Below are 23,151 nucleotides of genomic sequence, written 5' to 3'. Positions count from 1 at the left end.
GTCTTGTCCTAGTTCATACCGAGGCCTACACGTCGGGAAGCAGCATTTAGGCCACTTAGCATCCAGCTAAGTTCCTGGAGAGATTTTGCCATAATAACGATGTCGTCCGCGAAGCGGAGGTGTGACATGTACTCGCCATTTATACATATGTCATGTCCTTTCCAGTCCAACGTCTTAAAGACATCCAGTGAATTGGTGAACAGTTTCGGAGATATCACATCCCTCTGTCTCACTCCACGTTTCAGTTGGATAGGTCTTATCTTGTGGTCCTGTACTTGGACAGTCATAGTAGCGGCATTGTACAGACACCTCAACACCTCGATATAGCGCCAGTCGATTTGGCATCTCTGCAAGGATTCCAAAACTGCTTAGGTTTCGATGTAGTCGAAGGTTTTTTCATAGTCCACAAAGGCTAGATACAGAGGCTGATTATACTCTTCGGTCTTCTGTATAATCTACCTTACTGTGTGGATGTGGTCGATTGTACTAAAGCCTTTTTGAAACCCAGCCTGCTCCGGGTGCTGAAACTCGTCTAACTTTTGGGCAAGACCATTCGTGATAACCCTTGAGAACAGTTTGTATACATGGCTTAAAAGCGAGATCGGTCTATAGTTCTTCAGAAGGGTTTGGTCACCCTTCTGAAGAACTGTAGTCCTCTCTAGAAGCTGGTGTTGACAGCTCCAATTTGGTGCAGTGTGGGACGAAGGGTCGACTTCACCAGACATCTCCTCTCCAGCTTGAAGTTGATATTCAGAGTGCCTCGGAGAAGTAGGTGATCACTCCCAGTTTTAAACCTATTGATCACTGGGACATATCTGAAAATGTGCAGCTTGTCAGTCATAATGAAGTCTTTTTCGTTTTTCGTCCTACCATCGGGGCTTGCCCATGTCGACTTCCTCTGGGGCCGATTCTCAAAGAAAGAATTCATCAGAAAGAAAGCCCCTCCCTTTCGAGGAAGTCTACAAGAATTTGCCCTCTCTGGTTTCTGCTACCAAAGCCATGATGTCCTACCCTCGATTCGTCGCATTCTTGTACTCCCACTTTGGCGTTGAAGTCCCCCATCACAACGGTGTATTGGGTCCTAGCAGTACACGTGATGCCCTAGAGATATCCTCGTATACTGCTTCGACTTCTGTGTCAGAGTGTGCCGAGGTTGGTGCATATACCTGTACGACCTTCAAGGAATACCTCTCGGTTAGTTTAAGTACTAGGTACGCTACCCGATTTGACACACTGCTGATCTCCACTACGTTGTTGACAAGGGTCTTGTTGACGAGGAATCCTACGCCACCTCGGGACAGTTGGTCGCCCTCCTGATGGTAGAACATATGGCCGGACTCCACGGACATCGTGTCCTCGTCCTCTTTACACTTTTTTTTATACCGGTGACGCTGCTACCCATCGCCGGCCTATGGGATATAGAGTAGCTGTTCTTGGATGGTTATACTGCCATCATCCGGTCGCCAGAGCCTCGTCTGTTATTTAGCAGAGTGCACCACGGGCAGGTGAGGTTAGCAATTGGTTCATTCGGATGTTTAGAACCCTTGCACCCTTACGTGATCAGGTAATTATGTTAAAAACAAATAAAGATATGCGTGATTTTTAGTTTTGTTATGTATTATTTGCAATCTACGTATAAAACTAATTTCTTTAAAACAATTTCTAATTTCTTTGTTCTCAAAACTAACTTCTTTGGGACCTTTTATAATTTCTTTGGTGTGTTTTCTAATTTCATTGGTGCCAATCTAATTTCATTGGCCCAAAATTGTTTCAAATCGCTGTAACTTTGAATCGGCTCGATAGATTTCAGGGCCAATAAGAGATAACTAAAGAGGTCTAAAGCCTCTACAATATGTGGGGTATAATATTCAAACAACATGAAAAAAAAAATGCGCCAAAGAAATTATGCTTTTTGAGCCATTTTTTGAGAATCACCCGGGTACTCAACAAGCGTATAAAGAAGCTGATACGAAGAGATCTCCGTCGCTCCAACACACGCGCCATAGAAGCAGCAATTGAGCAAAATCGGGGGTCAAAAGTCTTCGTTCAGCAACTTGGGAGAGGCCATTTGACGAAGTTGAGGTCTGCAGATGGTAATATCGTTGCCTCTAAGCCGGAGCTTCTTGCCGAAATCGAAGGTTTTTACGGACAACTTTATGCTTCACACGCGCAGAAGTCTGTGGCTCAGCTCACCGATTCCAGAGCGCCACTAATACGCCACTATACTGACGACATCCCTGACGTCGACATAGGCGAGATTAGGATAGCCCTTGAGCAGCTTAAAAACAACAAGGCTCCGGGTGAAGACGGAATTACTACAGAGCTTCTGAAAGCTGGAGGTATTGCAATCCTCGAACAGCTCCAGACGCTCTTCAATTCGGTTCTTCACAATGGCATTACACCGGAGGCATGGTCTGAGAGCGTCGTGGTATTGTTCTTTAAGAAGGGTGACAAAACCTTTCTGAAGAACTATAGACCGATCTCGCTTTTAATACAAGCTGTTCTCAAGGGTTATCACGAACCGTCTTGCCCAAAAGTTAGACGAGTTTCAGCCCACAGAGCACGCTGGGTTTCGAAAAGGCTTTAGTACAATAGACCACATCCACACAGTAAGGCAGATTATACAGAAGACCGAAGAGTTTAATCAGCCTCTGTGTCTAGCCTTTGTGGACTATGAAATAGCCTTCGACTCCATCGAGACCTGGGCAGTTTTGGAATCCTTGCAGAGATGCCAAATCGATTGGCGCTATATCGAGGTGTTGAGATGTCTGTACAATGCCGCTACTATGACTGTCCAAGTACAGGACCACAAGACAAGACCTATCCAACTGCAACGTGGAGTGAGACAGGGGGATGTGATATCTCCGAAACTGTTCACCAATGCATTGGAAGATGTCTTTAAGACGTTGGACTGGAAAGGACATGGCATATGTATAAATAGCGAGTACATGTCACACCTCCGCTTCGCGGACGACATCGTTATTATGGCAGAATCTCTGCAGGAACTCAGCTGGATGCTAAGTGGCCTAAATGCTGCTTCCCGACGTGTAGGCCTCGGTATGAACTTGGACAAGACGAGCATTGGCTCACATCAAAACGGAGCCGGTCACCGTTGGTGAGGCAACAATCGAAGTTGTGCAAGAATATGTCTACCGGGCAGACTATTCGGCTAGGCAGAAGCAACTTCGACAAGGAGGCTGCAAGGCGCATCCAACTGGGTTGGACTGCATTCGGGAAACTTCGTCACATATTCTTCTCGGCCATTCCTCAGAGCCTGAAGACAAAAGTCTTCAACCAGTGCGTCCTGCCAGTGATGACGTATGGTGCAGAGACGTGGACACTGACGGTAGGACTGGTCCACCGATTTAAAGTCGCTCAGCGTGCTATGGAGAGAGCTATGCTTGGGGTTTCTCTGATGGATCGTATCAGAAATGAGGTTATCCGTCAGAGGACTAAGGTTACCGACATAGCTGTCAAAATATGCAAGCTGAAGTGGCAGTGGGCTGGTCATATCTGCCGAAGAACCGATAACCGTTGGGGTAGACGAGTTCTCGAGTGGAGACCACGAACAGGCAAACGCAGCGTGGGACGCCCTCCTGCCCGCTGGACTGACGACCTTAGGCGGGTGGCGGGTAGTGGTTGGATGAGGAAGGCCGAGGACCGAGTGTTGTGGCGCTCCTTGGGAGAGGCCTATGTCCAGCAGTGGATGATTATTGGCTGATGATGTCTTAGTATACTTACCTAAGTAATTATATCATAGAATACATTTTATTATTCGCTTTTGTGGCCTCAAGTCAATTTATAGTAAGTAAGTAAGTATTATATTTTTATGTAAGTAACTATGTTAGTTTAGATGTAAGTAAATAAAATTTCCTAAGTAACCTAATCCATGTTGAGTGAGGATTAAATATAATATAGTCACTAGTAATTTTTTTGCTTGAAAACCTACCAGTACTTTAAACTTTTCCTATTCACATCTTTTTATATACAGGGTGTCCCAAATTAAAGTGCACATCCAAATTATAGTGACTTAATTTGTTATTCTAAACAACTTTTGTTTTACGACTTTTGTAAATTCGTGTAAAAAAATCTACTGTCTATGTCTATAGTAAAAAATCTCATAGCCAACAAAGTTTATATGAATTAGCAAAAATAAAATTCGCAAACAATCAAAAGTCTTAAAACAAAAGATGTTTAGAATGACGAGTTGTGTCACTATGATTCGGATGTGCAATTTAACATGGGACATCCTGTATATCTATAGATATCGATAACGCAGGCGGGATCCCATCTCTACTATCGACTTCACTATGGACATCCCTATCGTACGTGTGCTTTGCTTCCCCCCCCGACCCTCAATCGTGCGATAGAGAGCACTGCAGCTCGGGACTGACAATAGGTACTTTTCTTGATGAAATTCTGGTTTTGGGAGAAAACGTTTTACACTAACTAAATATCAACCAATCTCTTTGATTTTAGTGTCAATCGCTTCAGCTTAATATATTCTAGGTTTATAGGATTCGCTTTTTTTTAAAAAATACGTTGTTATTGATCCACAAACGGCTTAATTCAACAAAGTCGCAATCACAAAAAAAAACTTTATTTGAGGTGCCTATAAGTTTGAATCTATAGAAAATTTTGAAAAAAGGAAAACCTATAAACCTAGTTATTCCTTGTGTCAATAACATATTAAAAAATCATGGAGATTGGATAATATTTAGGGGTAGTAAAACGTTTTCTCTTTTTGTATGGACGAGCAAGTGCTATACTCTACTCTTAAACGAAATTAGCTAAATGAATTTATGTAGTATTTAAATAGAAGTTCGTAACAGCCACCCTAAATTTAAGATTAACCAGTAAGGATCACTTTTACTATTACGTAGGTATAACGCTATAAACGCTAAACGTATTTAAAATTGTATTTAAATCAAATTTTAAATACATTTTGTATCAACTGACAGACGTTTGACAGGCTACTAAATACGTTTATCGTTTGGTGAAATTCCACCTAAGTAAACAAAGGCGGACTTATCGCCTGAAAGCGTTCTACAACTCAAAAAATCTACCCCAAACGTTTATCAACAACTTTTATAATAAAACTAGCTGTTCCCGCGAGCTTCACTTCGCCTTAAAAAGATTTCCCGTGGGAATTCCGGGATAAAAAGTAGCCTATGTTCTTTCTCAGGGTCTAGACCATCTGTATAACAAATTTCATTAAAATCCGTTCAGTAGTTTTGGCGTGAAAGAGTAACAGACAGACAGACAGACACAGTTACTTTCGCATTTATAATATTAATTAGGATTGTTTTAGTGTTTTTAGAAAGTCATAGGCCATATTTTCTCTCTCCCCCTCACCTGTCTAAAAGCGCTCCAGTTGATCAGCTTCACAGACAGGTAGCACAGTATGGTGGACAGCACGACGGCCACCGTCATGCCGATGCCCATCGCCGCCCCGTCTTCCATCAGCGCGTCCATGTTCGCTGCGTGAGAAGCGTTGGACCTGCGACAGAGTGAAGAAGTTGTAGTGGTGTGTTGTGCGGTGGTTGGTGGTACAGGTTTTCGGTCAAAATAGTTTAAGTGCCAAAATCTCCATAGTCGGTTAGAGCATAACCAGGTATTAGTGGTTGACTTTTGACACATCTGTGATGAATTTTGTATGGAGATGACTTATAATTGATAACCAATCCCTGGTCGGTTAGGTAACCGACTATGGAGATATTGGCAATAGGCCCTGTTTCACAATCTCTGGTTAGTGGCTACCTGTAAGGTAAAATACATGCTGTCACTCTCTGTTATTATTTTTTTGACAGTGACAGCATGTATTTTATCTCACAGGTAGCCACTAACCAGACACTGTGAAATAGGGCCTAAAAGTCCTACGGTAGTTTACACTTTTGTGCTTTGTCAAACTAACCAATTTTACTTTCAATCTTTGAAATAATGAATGTTTGACAATGTGCAATCGCAGATAACTACAGAAACTTTCAAGTTGTTTGGACTGAATTGTAAAAAACAGATGTTTCTATCCTATTGTCTGCAGGCTGTTAGTGCCTTCACGAATTGAAACTTTGTGCATATTCCCTAAGAACCTTTAGGTATGAACTGCCTTCCTGAGCTAGGGCTGGTGGGTTCACACAATATAGATGTGCATAAATAGTGGTTGCAATTCTTGCATAAATTATGAATATCTATCTGCCCATGGGGCAGGCTGGATGTATTTAGTTATGTATATTATTATAGAGGTAAAATGGTGGTCAATAAAATACTTACGTATCTTTACATTGGCGATTAAGATTAAGATTATAGACAGAAATCTAGCTAATCCTAGGGCAGTAACTTTAACCACACCGCCGTAACTAAGTATACAAAGCGATTTTTATTATGATGATGACGCAAAAGATTGCTTTCAAACACTAATTCAAATGGCTTAGGGAAACACGTTTATCTTTGAAGATAGGCAAATAATGTGAAAATCTGTGCTAACAACATTTGATAAGAATTATATTATTATCCAGTAATACACAGTCATCTTGGTAATCTAAAGTTGTTGAGTGGAGGCTAAATTGCTAACGTAGCGTAGTACGCGCCCTCGGGGAGGCTCCTTTCGTGAACTGTATCTACTCTATCCCCGAATTGCAGAAACTCGCCATAAAATGTATGTCTGTCTCTTTCTATCCGTATACTGCAAACCAACGCAGCAATACATTAAATTAAATTTAAGGTCAACATACAGTGCCACAAACTTATCTGTTCCGGTGGGAGCTCACGTAAATGTCGAATATTTCTTCATTCAATAAGATTTTACGTTTGCCTGTAGTGGTAATTCGCTCTTGCGGTTTTTATAAACCCGCCTAAGCTATATCAATACATAATTCATTAGTTAATAATGAGATATGGATCAATTTAGTTCGCCCTCACCGGAACACATAAGTTTATCGCACTGTTAGCTTTAGTGCCAATTTCTCCATTGTAGATTATCTAACCGACAGGGATTGATTTATAAATTTAACGTCATCTCCATATAAAATTCATGACAGATGTGTCAAAAGTTAATCACTACTCCCTGGTTATGCTCTAACCGAAAATGGAGAAATTAGCACTAAAGTTCTTTTATGCAACTCAGAGTAAGTACATAATCTGTACTTATCACAGAAAAGCTAAAAAAGGTAGTTAAGTACTCACAGAATCCTCCCGCCCCCAAAGAACGTCAAAAGAGGTTTGTAGCTAGACGTGTCCTCTTGGTAGCCAGTTCGCTCCACAAACGAAGTGCTCAGCTCCCCATAGAGAAGCAGGTTGAAACACACCCCGATAGCGCTGAGGAAGCCCAGAGCGAGACCGCAGTATGTTGCGAGGAGTTCGTACCATTTCGCGTAGCGGAACTGGTTGGAAAGAAAAAAGATAAAAATATAGGTGTTAGGTATTCTTAATTTGAATTTACAATATTGCTGCACGTTTGTTTTGATTTCGGGATAGGGCTCCTGGTCGGAAAGAAAAGATGGGTTCTTAATTTAAATGGCTTGGTCATGTAATTTATGATGGGCAGTGCCTTTGATAAACAATAATATATCAACATAGAGAGTCAGTGCAAAAGAAACGTCTCGACAAATTAGTGAGCATTTATTTTCAATTTCGGTAGTAGGTACAAGTTCAAGAGTAGGTACCTACTGTAAACTGTGTGAATATAAAATCTCTTGTTAAGTAATGATAATAATTCAAAAGTATTAATAATATTAAATTAGGTATTGGTAACTTACAATTTGGTAGTATGATAAATTCGGCTCCTCTTGTGGCTTCTTACTGAAATAAAATTAAAACATCTTTTATAAGAAGAAGTGGTGTAAGCCAAAAGGGTGACTTAGGGCGTCTTGCACAACAAAGTTAAATAAAATTAAATCTATGACCTCTTGCTCTGACATTATACTGTCAGAGCAAGAGACAAACTAGGTATTTAATTTTATTTAACTTTGTTGTGCAAGACGCCCTAAAAAGGGGAAATTCTAAAAAAAAAACTTGCACAGCTTTTGGAAATTCGTGAAATAAGATCTGCCTCTTAACTGAAATTATACACTGACATGCAATGAAAAAGTTCTATAGTGCCACAAACTTATCTGTTCCGGTGACATCGAACTAAATTGATCCATATCTCATTACTTACTAATGAATTGTATATTTTAAAACATTACGAGCAAACTTAAAATCTTATAGGATTAAGAAATATTAGAGATTTATTTGGGCTGTCACCGGAACAGATAACTTTGTGGCACTATACCTGCCATTGACGTTCCATAATGTCAATGAAATTTTATCATTACAAGTGAGTGTATTAATGAAAATGTACCTTTACAGGTCGACACAGTCGACAGGGTACCTAGGTAGGTACATATATCTATTAGGGCTGATTTTTCAATAGTCAGATAAATATTATCTGAAGAATAAATTTGTTACTGTCACTGTCTAAGTGTCGCCGCACACGGGTCACCGGCCACAGCCACAAACGCCGCCACAAAAAGCTTTTGTATGGGAACGATTTGAAGCGTGTGGCCGCCACCGGCGTCAACCGTGTGCGGCGAGTCCATATAAAATTTACGAAAATTACAGGAAATATACCAGTGGCGGCGTTTTGTGGTTTGTGGCCGGTGGCCCGTGTGCGGGAAGCCTAATACAAACATTCAGATGTGATAGCATCAGAATTGTTCCTTAGATAACTTTTATCTGACCATTGAAAAATCAGCCCTTAGCCATTTAAAAGTTATGCGACTTATTGTTGAATGTCCGGGTTTTTTTAACGTGGGTTTAAGTAGGTCAGGTTATTAAAAACTATCGAACAACCTGTGAATTTTACCAAAGTAATGTGTGTTAATTATAAAGACTAACTATCGAACAACTTGTAATTAATGGTATTTTAATATTGTAACTGTAAAGCAGTTGGCGATGAAACTATAAAAGTTCCCTGAAAGATATCGCTTTTTGCGATAAAGCCGCCTATTGTTTTTCTCATACTTTGTGAGTATTTTATGATGTGTGTTTTTCAATAAAGTCATACCTATTTAATTGTATCAATTGTAATGTTTCATAACTTTACATGACCTACAAAAGGTATTCTAAGGCTGTCGCGTAGAAACGTAGAATCGATATCAGGGTGTGTGTATAGTTGTGTACTATCAAGGCCACTGTTGCTACGGTGATGCCTTGTAAATAACAACCCTGTGAACCTCGGGGTTGACTGAATTCTATTTTAGCGCATCCAGAATGCCTAGCACGGGGCGCAAGACGCGCCAAGACGTGACTAAAGTTTTCCGTCGCGATCACTCACATACACACATCGCTCGACTTAGAGAAAAAAATAAGTAGAACAAAAGTGGTTTAGAAAGATACTCTCTGGTACTTGCTTTCGGCTTAGGTAGGTACTATACTAACTACTTACTAGTGATGTAACGAATATTCGCATTCGCATTCGCATTCGCGAATATTCGCATGTTATTGGATATTCGCATTCGCATTCGCAAGATTTTGTGCGAATGTTTTGCGAATATCAGTACTTATTAACAAAAACTATTTGAAGATAATGGTAGGTTAACAAAATCTAAATCCATTGGTATATAACTTTTTTATTTCTAGTTACCCTCTAAATCACATTTCCAGTCTTACTTTATCATTTGGTATTATTTATTTACTTTGGGAAATGAAACTTTAGATGTTAATAGTTTCATAAGACATAAACTCTTTAAACAAACAAAAAGGGTATTTTGACAGTGTACAGGATTATTTGCAAGTAGACCTGATCCTTTCAGGAGGTGACCTGAACATTTCCAGTCGATTGAACCCTATAATGCATAATCCGAAACTTAACCATTTCTAAGATATTTAATATTTAAGTTTTTTTTAATTGACAAAATGGTATGCTTAAAACCGAAAATAAATAAACTGTCACTTATGCAAAACAACAAAAACTTTTTTTGTTGTTTTGCATAAGTGACACCTTTTTAAACTAATTAAAAATAATCAAATGTGCATTATTTGACTTAAATTATACACAATACCTCAAAATAATTAATTTTAAAATATATTCAAAACGTAAAAAAATATAAGATAAATTAAAAAAAGAATATCATGTGACATTTTCTTGTGCAAATTAAAAAAATTATCAACTTATAAGCTTTCAAATAAGATATTTCAATATCAAATCGATTTAGGTATCACCAAGATATGGCCAAAACAACCAGCACAGACGGACAAAATTTAACAAGAAAACTAACAAGATTAGCCCAATTTAAAGGTAAAAAGTGTGATTGCTTTCAGTCCTGTTGACTTTAGTATGGAAACCCCTATTGAGTTTTCTCCGCGTTTTCTGGTTGTTTTGGCCATAATATCTTAGTGATACGTAAATCGACTTGATATTGAAATACCTATGTTATATAAAAGCTTATAAGCTGATAATGTAAAAAACAATTAAATATCTTAGAAATGGTAAAGTTTCAGATTATGAATTATAGGTTCAATCGACTGAAAATGTCTTCCTCTATCACCTCTTGAAAGGATCAGGTCTACTTAACAATAACTCTTGTAGTATCAGATTTTAAATACGTTTAAATGTTTCGTGTAAGTCATCCTCAGAAACCGCACACAGTCGCAGTGTGTCGTAACAGTTACGGAGCAAACTAAAGTGTTACTACTTTTACAAAAAAACTGCGACTAGTGTTGGCTAGTCGGATTCGGAATGTGCCTAGAACGTAACGTACCTCGTTCAGTACGAGACTGCCACTAAACCATACAAATGGCTCTAAATTTGAACACAAGCTGAATATTCGCATTCGCATTCGCATTCGCGAATGTCGATATCAGATATTCGCATTCGCATTCGCATTCGCGAATGTCCAAAAACACACATTCGTTACATCACTAGTACTTACCGCTTTTTCAACACCCTGTATTAGTAGAAACTCGTAAACAATACCAAAATTGGTTCATCAGTATTCGTGTACTTTGTACTTGGCACTTTGTCAAAATGTTGCTAATATTACGATTAAAAATACATTTAATAAACCATATAGTTATAGACCTACTGCCCAGTGTTCTTATAGTTCTTAACTCAATGGAATAAGGTGCATTTAGCGGGGCATCATTCACTGGCTATTAAAACTCAATTAAATACCTTCTGATTTCATATAATTTTATCGTCGGGATAAGTGGTTTCCACTTAAACAAAGGTTTGTCTATATTTTATCTACTTATGGCATTTAAATGTTTTTTAAAATAGCGTAAGTATGAAGCTAACAATAATAATATTTTAACGGACTAAGGCCGCCTTGTACCAAAATATTAATTTAGATTTAGTGTTTAATATAGATAAATTAATATGGATGCTCGTATCTTAAATCGAGTTTTGATCGAGATTTAAGATGTTAGTGAGAGTCGTCCTTAGTCATCCTTGGCCATACTGGATTCGTAGTATAGGTAGGTATATTATCACTTACTTAAATATTTTTTTTGAAATTAAACTAAACCTCCTGCAGGTTGCCTGGTAGAGAATGCTCTTAGCTATTAAGTCCACCTGATTGTACATCAACTTTTTGTAATAAAAGTATACTTAAATAAATAAATATATTATCTTCATTCACTTGCCGACAACGAAAACTACTGTATTTAATTCCCACGCAGGTCACATTTGTAAAGCCACCAGTTGAAATAATTTGAAACATATCACTGATAAAATTCCACTCTGTATACTCAAGTACTTACCTAGAATTTTAATGTAAGTATAGGTATGAAGAATATGCATAAAAGTACGTAAATAGTATTCATAAATAAATAACGTCCTCCTAGCCGAATTTCGGCTACGGCGGCCAATCTCAATTGAGATCAGCCATCTACGCAGGAGTAGATTATAGTGCCCAAGTGTGTGCGCAGTACACAGGAGCACTCTCTGTTCCATCATTCTCATAGCCCAATGGGACGGATTGACCGACACGACTGGAGAGAGCTAGGCGCAGGACCGACTGCTTTACATGCCCATCCGACAGCATGGATCGTTTTTTACTGTTTCGGACAACAGGTGATCAGCCTTCTATGTCCTAACCAAACTTAGAACCACAATTTAGAAACACAAATTGATGGTCCCACCCGGGAATCGAACCCAGGACCTCTGGGTCATGAAGCGAAGCTTCTACCACTAGACCACAGAGGCAGTTACCTATATAAATAAATAAAGATTTGAAAAAGTACCTACAATCTCAAAAATCAAATGACTGTTATTAAAACTATAAGGTCTATAAGTATCCGAGCCGAAATATAACATTATAACTTTCATAAACGTACCGCTTTTAATAATAGTCGCGGTAGCTTTTACAGGATAAGCTTAGTTTATGTTGCATAAAAAAATTTGTATAACAATTACGAAACAATTTAAAGCTATTACGTAAGTACATTAAGGTAGGGTTAGTGCCGTTAGTGCCAATAAAAATTATGGGAGCAGATAATAAAAATAAAATCTTGTAAAAACATTAATGTAAAGTGTTAAAATGAAGCTTTTCAATAGCTTTGTACCTAAATAGAAAGGCTGAAAAAGATTTTTTTATAAAACTTTATTTTTTTATAGTTTTATTTCTATGGTGATTTTCCATAGAAATAAAACTATTCCATTTATTTCTATATCTGTTGCATGTTAGCACTAGTTAGCAGCAAGACATCTAAAGAAACGAATCCGAAAATTCCTTAATTTTCCCACCAAAACACCATAACTGAAAACCTTTGCTGAAACCATGAAACGAAAATAAAAACTCCGAATAACACTTATCCAATATGAAAGATACTGGCACAAAACACAAAACAGCGAACTGAAAAAAGTTCACTCACTTTTTCTCCTCTTTTTGCAACATTTTGAATATCGAACAGACCACTATTTTTCTTTTTTTAATTGAAACTTTTTAAACGCGTCCGTGCGACGGCCGCGGACTGCCGGCCGCGACTGAATTACTACAAATTATTATTCTGAGTAAAGCACACTTTTATAGTAAAACATCCTCGTTTGTTTAGCTTCCTTACTGCGCGGACATAAGGTGTTGTATTCTATGTTGATTTCCTCGGATTTTCTTGTGACGTTCGCGGTAATTCAAACTTTTATAAGCTGGGGAAAATGTTAGGTCTAGGTTAGGTCTAGGTATCGCATTATCTATTGTGGCCTTACTTTAGTTATTCTTTATTATTAAATAAACTAGTTACTTACACAATTTGTTAAGCTATATTTTTAATAAAATTAGGACTTATTACTAACTATAGCAAGTCATGGAACAGGCTGTGCCTTTATAACAATTTTCCGAATTACGCACGAATACTATTGCGAAATCTTTTTCAATTATAACTAGGTATATTTTTTACGAGTCATACAATAACTTGATTATATACTAACCCTGTTATTTATAACAATTTGTTTTTGACAGAGAGGGACTAAACTGTTCAATAGCTGAAACGTTCAATAACTTTTTATATGAATAAGTAACAATAATAAATAATATGGGTAAATCTATAGAATTTTATTAGGTATGGGATATCTCTAAAACTGTAAAACTCAAAACGTCTCCATAACATCAGAGGAATCATCTTAGCTGAAACGAGGTGTTGGGTATAGGTATGTATTGGGTACTAGGTATCCTAATCCTAACTAATACTATAGATGCGAAAGTAACTGTGTCTGTTTGTCTGTTACTCTTTCACGCCAAAACTACTGAACGGATTTGAATGAAATTTGGTAAGTATAGATAATTATGGTCTAGACCCTGAGAAAGAAAATAGGCTACTTTTATCCCGGAATTCCCACGGGAAAACTTTTTAAGGCGAAGCGAAGCTCGCGGGAACAGCTAGTAGGTAGATAAATCTCGAATTAGTTTCATGTCTTATCATTAGGTATACTTAAGTACTAACTGTGATGATAGTGATACTCAGGTATACCTACTTGATATACCTAGTTAGGTATTAAAAATAAATAGAAATTCAGTTGAAATACTCAATAATGAGTCAGAACTTTACTTGATTTATATGTATTTTCGTAACTATTTCACAACGTTTTTTAATACAAGCCCATAAAAGAGACAGTTAAGTTTTTACAAATGACAATAGGCACAAAAAATAAGTACTTATAGTATAAATAAATATAATAGTTTCCTACAGTCATAGTATGCATATATTTTTTTTACATAAATTACGCAATCAGCATGGGTGCATGACTGTCATCTAATCAGTACCTACTTATAAATTTTAATGAATATTTTTAAATGATAAATTAAGTTAGTATATTTAGGTGGTAGTTAGATGAAACATTATTTTACTCAAATAATGTACTTAATAAAATCGTTATGCTATCTAGGAAACACAACGATATAGGTTTTTTTTGCACACCTTTATACTAGTTTTCCTTTACCTCCTGTAGGTTCTATTCTATTCTATTCTATTCTCTGTGGGGGTGTAAGTACCTGCACCTGGCTCTCTCGATTGGAACCTTTGTGCATATCCCCAAGGTCTAAACTGCCTTCCTAAGCTTGGACCATTTCCCACCACGCTGGTCCACTGCGGGTTGGTGGGTTCACATATCTAGATTTGCTAGATCTAGATATGTAGGTTTCCTCACGATGTTTTCCTTCACCGTACAAGCGATGGTATACATTGTACTTAAGTTAAAAGAACTCATTGGTACATGTCAGCGCCGGGATCGAACCCGCATCTCTGGCGTGAGAAGCGGGCGTTTACCCGACTGAGCTACCTCCTGTAGGTTGGCCGGTAGAAAATGCTCTTAGCATTAAGCCCTCCTTTTGTACATTTATTTCAAATATTTGTACAATAAAGAATTGAATTAAATAAATAACAAATGCCTCTACAATGTAACGTTAAAATATTTAGCCAAAACCTGTTTCGATCTTTTCAACATCAGTTCCAGTCCATCGTAAATATAATCGGGCAATTTCACAGAACCACTTTCTTGACGAGGCAAGACGTCCTTAATTTTCTCTGTAGTTATTTCTTCAAATGGTTTAAACCTATTCGGAATCATTCTGAATACATCCGATGTCTTTTCTGAAATATAGCTCTCACTGGTCACATATGGTTCTCTTTCCAAAAGTTTAGCTTTTTGAAGCTCAGAATGATAATATCTAATCTTCTGCAGCAATAGTCGGTTTCGTAGACGACTCCGCATGTATGTGTGTATGATCTGTAGCAGTTGTAGTTTGTGTGGCATGAGAAATTTGTCGACCTCCGATTGCAAAAAGGCTTCTTGTTTCATCTGCAATTGTTTTAAACGGGATATAAATAGCGCCCTTTTAAGGTTGGTGTTTACTAGTCGAATTCCGTTCATACGCAGGTACTACAAAAATCTGACTAATAGGTCACACATCTCGTCATTATAGTTACTTAAGTACCTTTTTTGCATATACACTCACGGGCAATGAAAAAGTTCCACCCGCAAAATTTCGACACCAATAGACCCCTATTTTTTCAAACATTGAATTTAAAATTTGAACAAAATATAACCGTTTTTAGTTGGTAATATCCTGATTCTCTGTTAAATGTACTTCCATGTTGCAGAAGGTGTAATTAAGCTAGCCATTTCCGTTTTGGAGTAATTTGGGGTTTTCCTCAGTGGAACCTTTTCTTTGCCCGTGAGTGTACTTAGGTAAATACTTTGGGAAACTCGGGAGAAACTAAATAAATAAAGTACTTACTTACTTAGTTAATTAATTTTACCTACTAAGAATGACGAGAGATTTTCATCTTTAAAAAAAACTTGCCTGAAAATAAGCCTTTTCATTGTTACCTTTTCAGTATTGTTTGCCTCGTCATCGTCATATAAAGTTATATTTCTCGTCGAGCTGTTGTTTATTTCCATATAACTATTTTCTAGATGATGTTTTCTGCAACATAAATTAAGTACTTACAATTTTATTATATAGGTAACTACTTGTGTTGTGTGCAAGTTTAAAAACAGAATAGAATACTTTGACATTAGAAGTAAAATGGACAGTGTTTTTAAAAATATGCTGAAAGTTGGTCTATTTACCAACTAGCTTCTTCAAGAATAGAATATATTAGAATAAATCTTTATTCAAAGAAAATAACTTATGATAATTACATACATCCCACAAAACCAAATGTTAATATGGTTTGACTGTGGGTAAGTAGTCGCACTAAATAACAAATTTATCATAGCTTATTAGCACATATATGCACATATACCTTCGTAAAAGCTTTTCCGCGAAATTTCAGGAATTATGTTATATTACAGTAAAGTTAGTTCCAGCTAATGTGCATAATTATACTTTAGATCGTTTTGTTTTCTTGAAAAAGTTGGTAGGTACGTAGTAAAGCTAATAAAAACATAAACTTGCGCATATGTTTCCTGGTAAGTAAATTAAATAAGAAGTACTTATAATATATCAACTTACAATTCATTTGAATCATTTTGACTACTGACTATTGGTAACGCCATCGCCACCTTAGAAGGGTCTTCATGTTGCATATCTCGTTGAACTAAAACAACAAATTAAATATAATATAGCATCACACATCACAGGACTTCTCCACCATCATCTACATCAGTCAACACGACACTGCTCTGCTAAACCCATTTACAGTCAGCACGACCCATTACGTCCCCACTGCTGGGGCACGGGTCTCCTTCCAATGAAGGAAGGGTTTAGGCCTAGTCCACCACGCTGGCCAAGTGCGGGTTGGTGGACCCCAACACAAGCAAGCTTGTGCTGAGAGAGTTGTCGGGTAAGTGGGCAACCCGACTGTCAGATATATGTTCTCAAGCCGCCCGAAGGCCTCTGACTAGGCTTAACGACTGCTGCCGAAGCAGCAACCGGGACCCACCCATTTACAGTATTTAGGTCCTATCCACCAGATCTGTGCATCTCTACATTTCATTGCTATGGATGTGTTTGAGTCCAGCAATCAATTTCGTTGAACCATATACTGCAGCTTTTAAATGCAGTGGACTGCTATAGGCTGATAATAATATTATTATTATGAGTAAGTATATAGGTACCTAATTACAGTTCAATGGCCAAATATCATGAGGAAATATCAATAGATGTTACTTCATCCAAGTATCATCATAAAATGAAGCAGAGACCGCCGGAGGAAATAAAATAATCAAACAATCATTGAATACACGGATACTTACACTACAGGTGAGAATTTATCTGTGAGTTCTCGAGGTTTTTAGTAAAATACTGTTTTACTGGATTCAGTGAGACGTAATCGTTCTATTGGGGGGGACAATCGATTATTGATGAACCGTTCAAATTCAGAATCTGTCAATTTAGTATCTTAAAAAACAGACTTAAGGTAGGTATAAGGGTACCTATAAGTAAGTATTATTGGTTTTTGGTAGAGTCCAACAACTTTACAAATACGAATAAAAATAACCCTGGGTAGGTATACTGTTTTGCGTAGTTTTGCAACGAGCCACAAAGTGGTATTGATAATATTTTCGAGATATAAGCTAAAAACCAAAAATTCGTACCTTTATCCCCCCCTCCTCCCCCCCGCTCATCACCTAGGAGTCAGGACTTTTGGTATGTTAACAACCTAAGCCCCCTGAACGAGTTTCTGAAGGAATCGCTTAGTTACCTGCTCACGCACTCTACACCTAATTTTGAGTCATTTATTGACTAGACTATAACTTATTACAACGTTCAGCTAGATCACTTACAGAATTCCACCTCGTATTACGGTCGTATTATCTAGTTAGTATTATCATGTATTATCTTCATCTGTGTTTGAAGTCGTATAAAAGTGAAGGTTTCAGGAAGATTCCTTCCATTTCTCAAGCCAGACATCGGTTTAATGGCAACGGATTAACAGATAACGCTTGTTCCATGAAGAATTTAAGATACCTTAATGGAAGAAATTCCTTCCTGTTCTACTCTCTTTATAGGTAGGTACGTTTAAGTAAATTAATCACTGTTAGGTATACTTTTTTATTTCGATAGCTCAATATTTGTTATACTATAAAACGTGTCTCTTAGTACAGTACAGTAGGTACAGACAGACAAACGTAGCGTGGGACACCCTCACATAGTCTAGCTTATTTATACAAAAGGATTACTTAGAAAGAAAAAATAATAATTTATGTCTTTGTCCAAAAAATTTAAAATTACTTACGTGCTTAAGTAAACTGATGCTGGAAAATCATCCTCTGATCATCATCAGCCTATAGCAGTCCACTGCTGGACGTAGGCCTCTCCCAAAGCATGGTACGGATGCGATCGATAGCCTTCCGCATTCAATCACTACCAGCCACCTTTCGCAACTCGTCAGTCACCCCATCTAGCCGGAGGGCGTCCTACACTCCTATCACCAGTGTTGTCGACTGTCGATAAGAATTCGATAGGAAAGCCACTGGAATTTGTATGCGTTTTAGATAACTAGATAGTTAGATAGATATTCGTTATTTGTACACAAAAACAAACGGGGGTCTTATCGCTTAAAGTGATTTCTTAGTTTCTAACGTTACCGACAGGGGCGCTGATCAAGATGTCATTCAAATTGCTATCGCAATATGCTACAGACTTGAGTTGAAAGCACTTGTGATACGCCCCCTGATGAAGATGACTCCTTGTGATGATGATGATGATGAAGATTTCTCACCAAGTTTCTCTTCACCCACACCCTCATGTGGACCATGCTCGCCGCCAGCGGGACAGCGGCAGCCTGGCGACCTCCCAGTGGTGTGAGGATCCAAGGTGGAAGAGTTGGTCTGCACAGACGATGAACATTGTACGTTCATGAAGTCTGTTAGTATCTGGTGATGGTGAAAAGAGAGTCAAAGTCAAAGTACAGTTTGTTGCAAACAACTTGAGAGGTTTTGAAGTGGGCTGCGATTACAATTTTGTGCTTTGTCAAACTAATTAACCATTAACTCCTTTCTCTAACATGCTAAGCCAGAACACGACACTGGCACAAATTGTTGGCAAAACCGGCCGACAGATTGCCACAAAATAAAGTTGAAGTTGAAGTTGAACCGACTTGAACCATTAAACCATCTACTAACAATCTTTGAAAGGGTTTATTATTTTGAATTTAGGTTTGTTATTTTGAAAAGGTAAAAAAGTGTATTTGCCTACTTCAGAAGTATCAAGACCATCAAGCTGTTTGTATCGAACTGTATCCGATCCGATTAAGATTATGATTTTACTTAGCGTTTTTTTAGGGCCTGCTAAATGGCAGCCTGAAATGTCGATCAGGAAACTTCCTGCCAAGCACAAACATACAATAAACTTGTTAATGACTGATACCATTGCGCACTTACGTAATTAAAAACGCTTACTTACCTCTAATAAAACGAACATGACACTCCATTTTCTTTCGCATAATCCACAAACCAACATCTTAAGCACAATAAAACTGATTAATCTTACCACCTTATCGTTCAGTCGTAATGTTACAACTAGGTAGGTATATATCGAAGGCGTTATGAGTGCGATTTGGAAAAAAAACTGCATTTCCTTTGTTCGCTAATTAAAAAAAAACAATCACTCACACCTTGTACTAATGTACTCCCTTGCGGGGTAGGCAGAGGTGGATTGCTGCACCCACTTTTCGCCAGTGTTATGTTAGTCCCAATGTAATAGGGGGCGGGCCTATTGCCATTTTACGGGCACATCCAAGACCCGAGATAAAATATCTGTGTAACAAATGTCTGCCTCAGCCGGGAATCGAACCCGGGACCTTCGGCTCAGTAGTCAGGGTCACTAACCACTACGCCATTCAGTCGTCTGTTCGCTAATTTACTTTTTATAACACACGCGAATAAAGAAAGAATATGATAAAAATGGCAGCGGCGGCGGTTACTAAAGTGGGTGTAGGAAGGTCCGGTCACAATGTCATAAATATAATTATACGTAAATTCAGTTACAATACGTAAATACACTAACAAGCAATGATAAAGTTCAAGAATCAAAATGTCGACACCAATTTTTAAAAACATTTAATAAAAAAAATCTTTTTAGAAACATCAATATTTACGTTTTAGTTGGTAATAATCTGATGTGTTGTTAAATTTAGGTAAGTACTTCAATATTGCAGACGGCGCGGCATTATAAAGCTAGCCTTTTTTGTGCTATTGTCACTGGAACTTTTTCATTGCCCGCGACTGTAATTAAAAAGTTCAACGATAAAAGTTAACATCTGCAAGGGAATTTTTCCCTGAAGGTCGCTTCCCATAATGTCGCTCCTCAACAGACGTCTTACCTGCATTCCCATTACATCGCTCTTCATCTTACTGTTAGTCCCAGAATGTCGCGCTAACTTATGGTACAATCATGGTTAGTCTTTTTCAAACAATATTTTAAGATTGCTTAAAATTGTTCTTATACAGGGTGTTGCAAAAAGGGTATACTTACTACAAAATTCGTGAAAAAAAATGTTCATTTTCCATACTAACTTTCACGTGACTTCTTACTATGGAGAATGTTTTTTTTTTCGCGAATTTTGAAATTCTAATTTCAGATTTGGGGTTAGATATAACCAAAAAACTTTATACAAGGTGTTGCAATTTGTTTTTTTTATTCTTAAAAGAATAATGAGATGGTTGGAATGATGGTTGCGTTATTTATTTGTTTTGTATTTCTAATTATTATAATTTTTATGAAAATTCTGACTCTGACAGTACTGATTCTAACCATAAATGTGGCGCGGTGTGCCGGGAACCACTGTGAAGCGAGGAGCGAGGTATTGGGAATTGAGGTAAAACGCAAAGCGACATTATGGGAAGCGATGTTAAGGGAAAAATTCCTGCAAGGCATAGCGAACATCTGAGAGAACGGAATGTTCTGAAGTGGAAACCACGAAGGGAAACGTAGGATGGCATTCAGACCCTCTAGTACGGGTTTTTCTATTCATGAAAACGAAATAAGTTTACATTTTCTCCTGTCATCTGAATACATTATCTACTTATCAAAAATTTCATGATAGTTTCCATTAGAGGCGCCACTTAGTATGCGAGAAAACGTAAACTTTTATAGTTTTCGACAAACTATCAAACCTGTACCAGACCTGCAGCCCTCTGGACCAACGACCTTAGACAGGCTGGATGAGGACGGCCGAGGACAGAGTGTTGTGGCGCTCCTTGGGAGGCCTATGTCCAGCAGTGGAGGCGTGTTTCGTGATGGTCCATCCAAGGACACTGTTGGAAATTATGCTACATAGTAAGGCATTTGTTAAATGGTAATTGCCTATAGAGCTTCCACTATGTTATTGTATTTTTGACGTTTCCTTATGTCTGGTAAGTAAAATTGGTTTTCCTTTGCAGTCATCAAATATGTATGGGATTTCGAATGTCAAAAATACCAACCAATAATATAATGGACAGAGTACAGTGTTTAAATAAAAACAAGGGAAGTTAGGAGAAAATTATATATTTCAATATATTTTCATACATCTTCACAACATACCGCACTGCAATCTACTTTCTGTTACTAACATTACAATACTCCTACGTACATTCAGCAAAAAAACGCACTTTAATGTATGTACTTATTGAGAAAAAAATAAAGTTGTGTGAAGAAGTCATCGTGCTAATATTTTTTGCTGACTGTATGCAGGTATAATATTAAATCGTTACAATTTCCATTAGCTTACATTATATTATCACTCACACTGAATACAAAATTATTCATAAATAAAATAAATATTGCTTTCGATTTTTATACAAAATAAGCGTCAAATATGGCTTCTAACTAAAAATTTCGATTTAACAAATACTCTTTTGATTAAAATATTACATTCATGATTTTAATATTGTATCTAAATGTGTTATTGTATAAGTACCTATTTATTGCGATATAAAATTAAAGTTAAAGATTATATTGATTTCTAGATTGATTCGTTATAACCCGTTTTTTTACATTAGTCTTATACAAGCCAAAATCACAAATATATTCAAACATAGCCTCCAAGAAACGACACTCAAAATCTTAATTAGGAAGAAAAAATACAAAAACTTTTCGTTTTCAAAAAAACGTCCTGTTACCTATTTGCCACATACATTCCTTTTTTATAATCACGTCAATTTTTTTATATTTCTAGAAACTCCAAGAAATCTACCACAATCTACCCCAAGAGATTTTTTAAATGTCTATATTATTTTTATATAATATTTTTGACTGCCTCTGTTTAGTTAAGTATAAACATAAACTTAAAAACAGTTTTAATTAATAATATCGACTTCTTTTTCGTATAGTTATGATCACATACATTTCGTTCACAATAAACATTGCTTTCTAAAATATATTTTTAAATCTCACATGAAAAAAACAATATTACCATGTTAAAATTAAAAAATGACATTGTTGACCCTACAGAAAAAATGGCAATAAACTTTTTTAGATGACGAGAAAGTTATGCCATCCTTATTTGTTTACTGTTAACTTTTTTATTTATGTATCGTCCCTTAAATTTATTGGACTAGCGTAAGAAATACGCCTTAGGGCTTTATTTTTCAATAGTCAGATAAATTAAATGTTATTTGAGGAATAAAATAGTTGCTAGACAGTGACGTCTAATTAAGTCATTCATTCAGACGCGACAATATCAGAAATACTACCCAAATAACTTTTATCTGACCATAAAAAAACTGCCGTTAAAGTTCTAACATTTAAATTACACTTATTAATTACAAATAACATTTAAATGCATTAATCGCTTTTGGGTGAATGTTAGTCATATTAGAATACACAAAGGTTTTCTGTTAAACTTAAATTTAAATTTGTTCTGTCTGAGATCAGCTAACCTAGAGTTTGTCAACATGGTGACAGCACAGTGACAAACCCTAGTCCTAAGAAGAAGTATGTTTAACTGCAATAAAACTATACTTTGTAAAATACAGCAAGAGTCGTATGACGTTTGCTTATGTCTGCAAACAAAATGTATGTATTTGACAGCTGTCATAGGGCTCAAGCTATGTTTTACAAAGTATAGACGGGGTATGTGAAGATCAAATATCTTTCTTTTAAATTCCATTTCGTCTGTTGGCTTATCAGTATTGCATAACGTTTATTAAACAATTATGGCCTGTTTTTTATGTCTGGATAAAGGTTATGTGGGACAAAAATCATACCGTCACTCTTGAGTTATATTTTTATCTCACAGCAGATTCTT

General features: G+C 37.1%; 2 protein-coding genes across 2 annotated transcripts in view; both read right to left on the bottom strand.

The window, feature by feature from the left end:
• Positions 1-13,006, bottom strand: part of LOC105385590 (ATP-dependent translocase ABCB1) — a 51,112-nt gene extending 38,106 nt beyond the window's left edge. The window contains exons 1-4 of the mRNA XM_048632126.1: positions 12,853-13,006; positions 7,755-7,797; positions 7,183-7,379; positions 5,356-5,500 (exon numbers count right to left, since the gene is read on the bottom strand). Coding sequence (XP_048488083.1) covers positions 5,356-5,500; positions 7,183-7,379; positions 7,755-7,797; positions 12,853-12,875 — 408 coding nt within the window. The 5' untranslated portion in view covers positions 12,876-13,006. The remainder of the gene's footprint in view (positions 1-5,355; positions 5,501-7,182; positions 7,380-7,754; positions 7,798-12,852) is intronic.
• Positions 13,007-14,799: 1,793 nt separating this feature from the next.
• On the bottom strand, positions 14,800-16,607 carry LOC119694723. Its single transcript, XM_038121756.2, has 3 exons — positions 16,431-16,607; positions 15,803-15,899; positions 14,800-15,271 (listed from the first exon to the last, which is right to left on the bottom strand). The coding sequence occupies exons 1-3, from the start codon at positions 16,502-16,504 to the stop codon at positions 14,864-14,866; spliced, it is 579 nt and encodes a 192-aa protein (XP_037977684.2). The 5' UTR covers positions 16,505-16,607; the 3' UTR covers positions 14,800-14,863.
• Positions 16,608-23,151: the final 6,544 nt, after the last annotated feature.

Source organism: Plutella xylostella, chromosome 30, assembly GCF_932276165.1.
Source record: "Plutella xylostella chromosome 30, ilPluXylo3.1, whole genome shotgun sequence".
Lineage (NCBI taxonomy): Eukaryota > Metazoa > Arthropoda > Insecta > Lepidoptera > Plutellidae > Plutella > Plutella xylostella.
The sequence above is the reverse complement of the archived record's forward strand: the minus strand, read 5'-3'. Positions and strand labels throughout refer to the sequence as shown.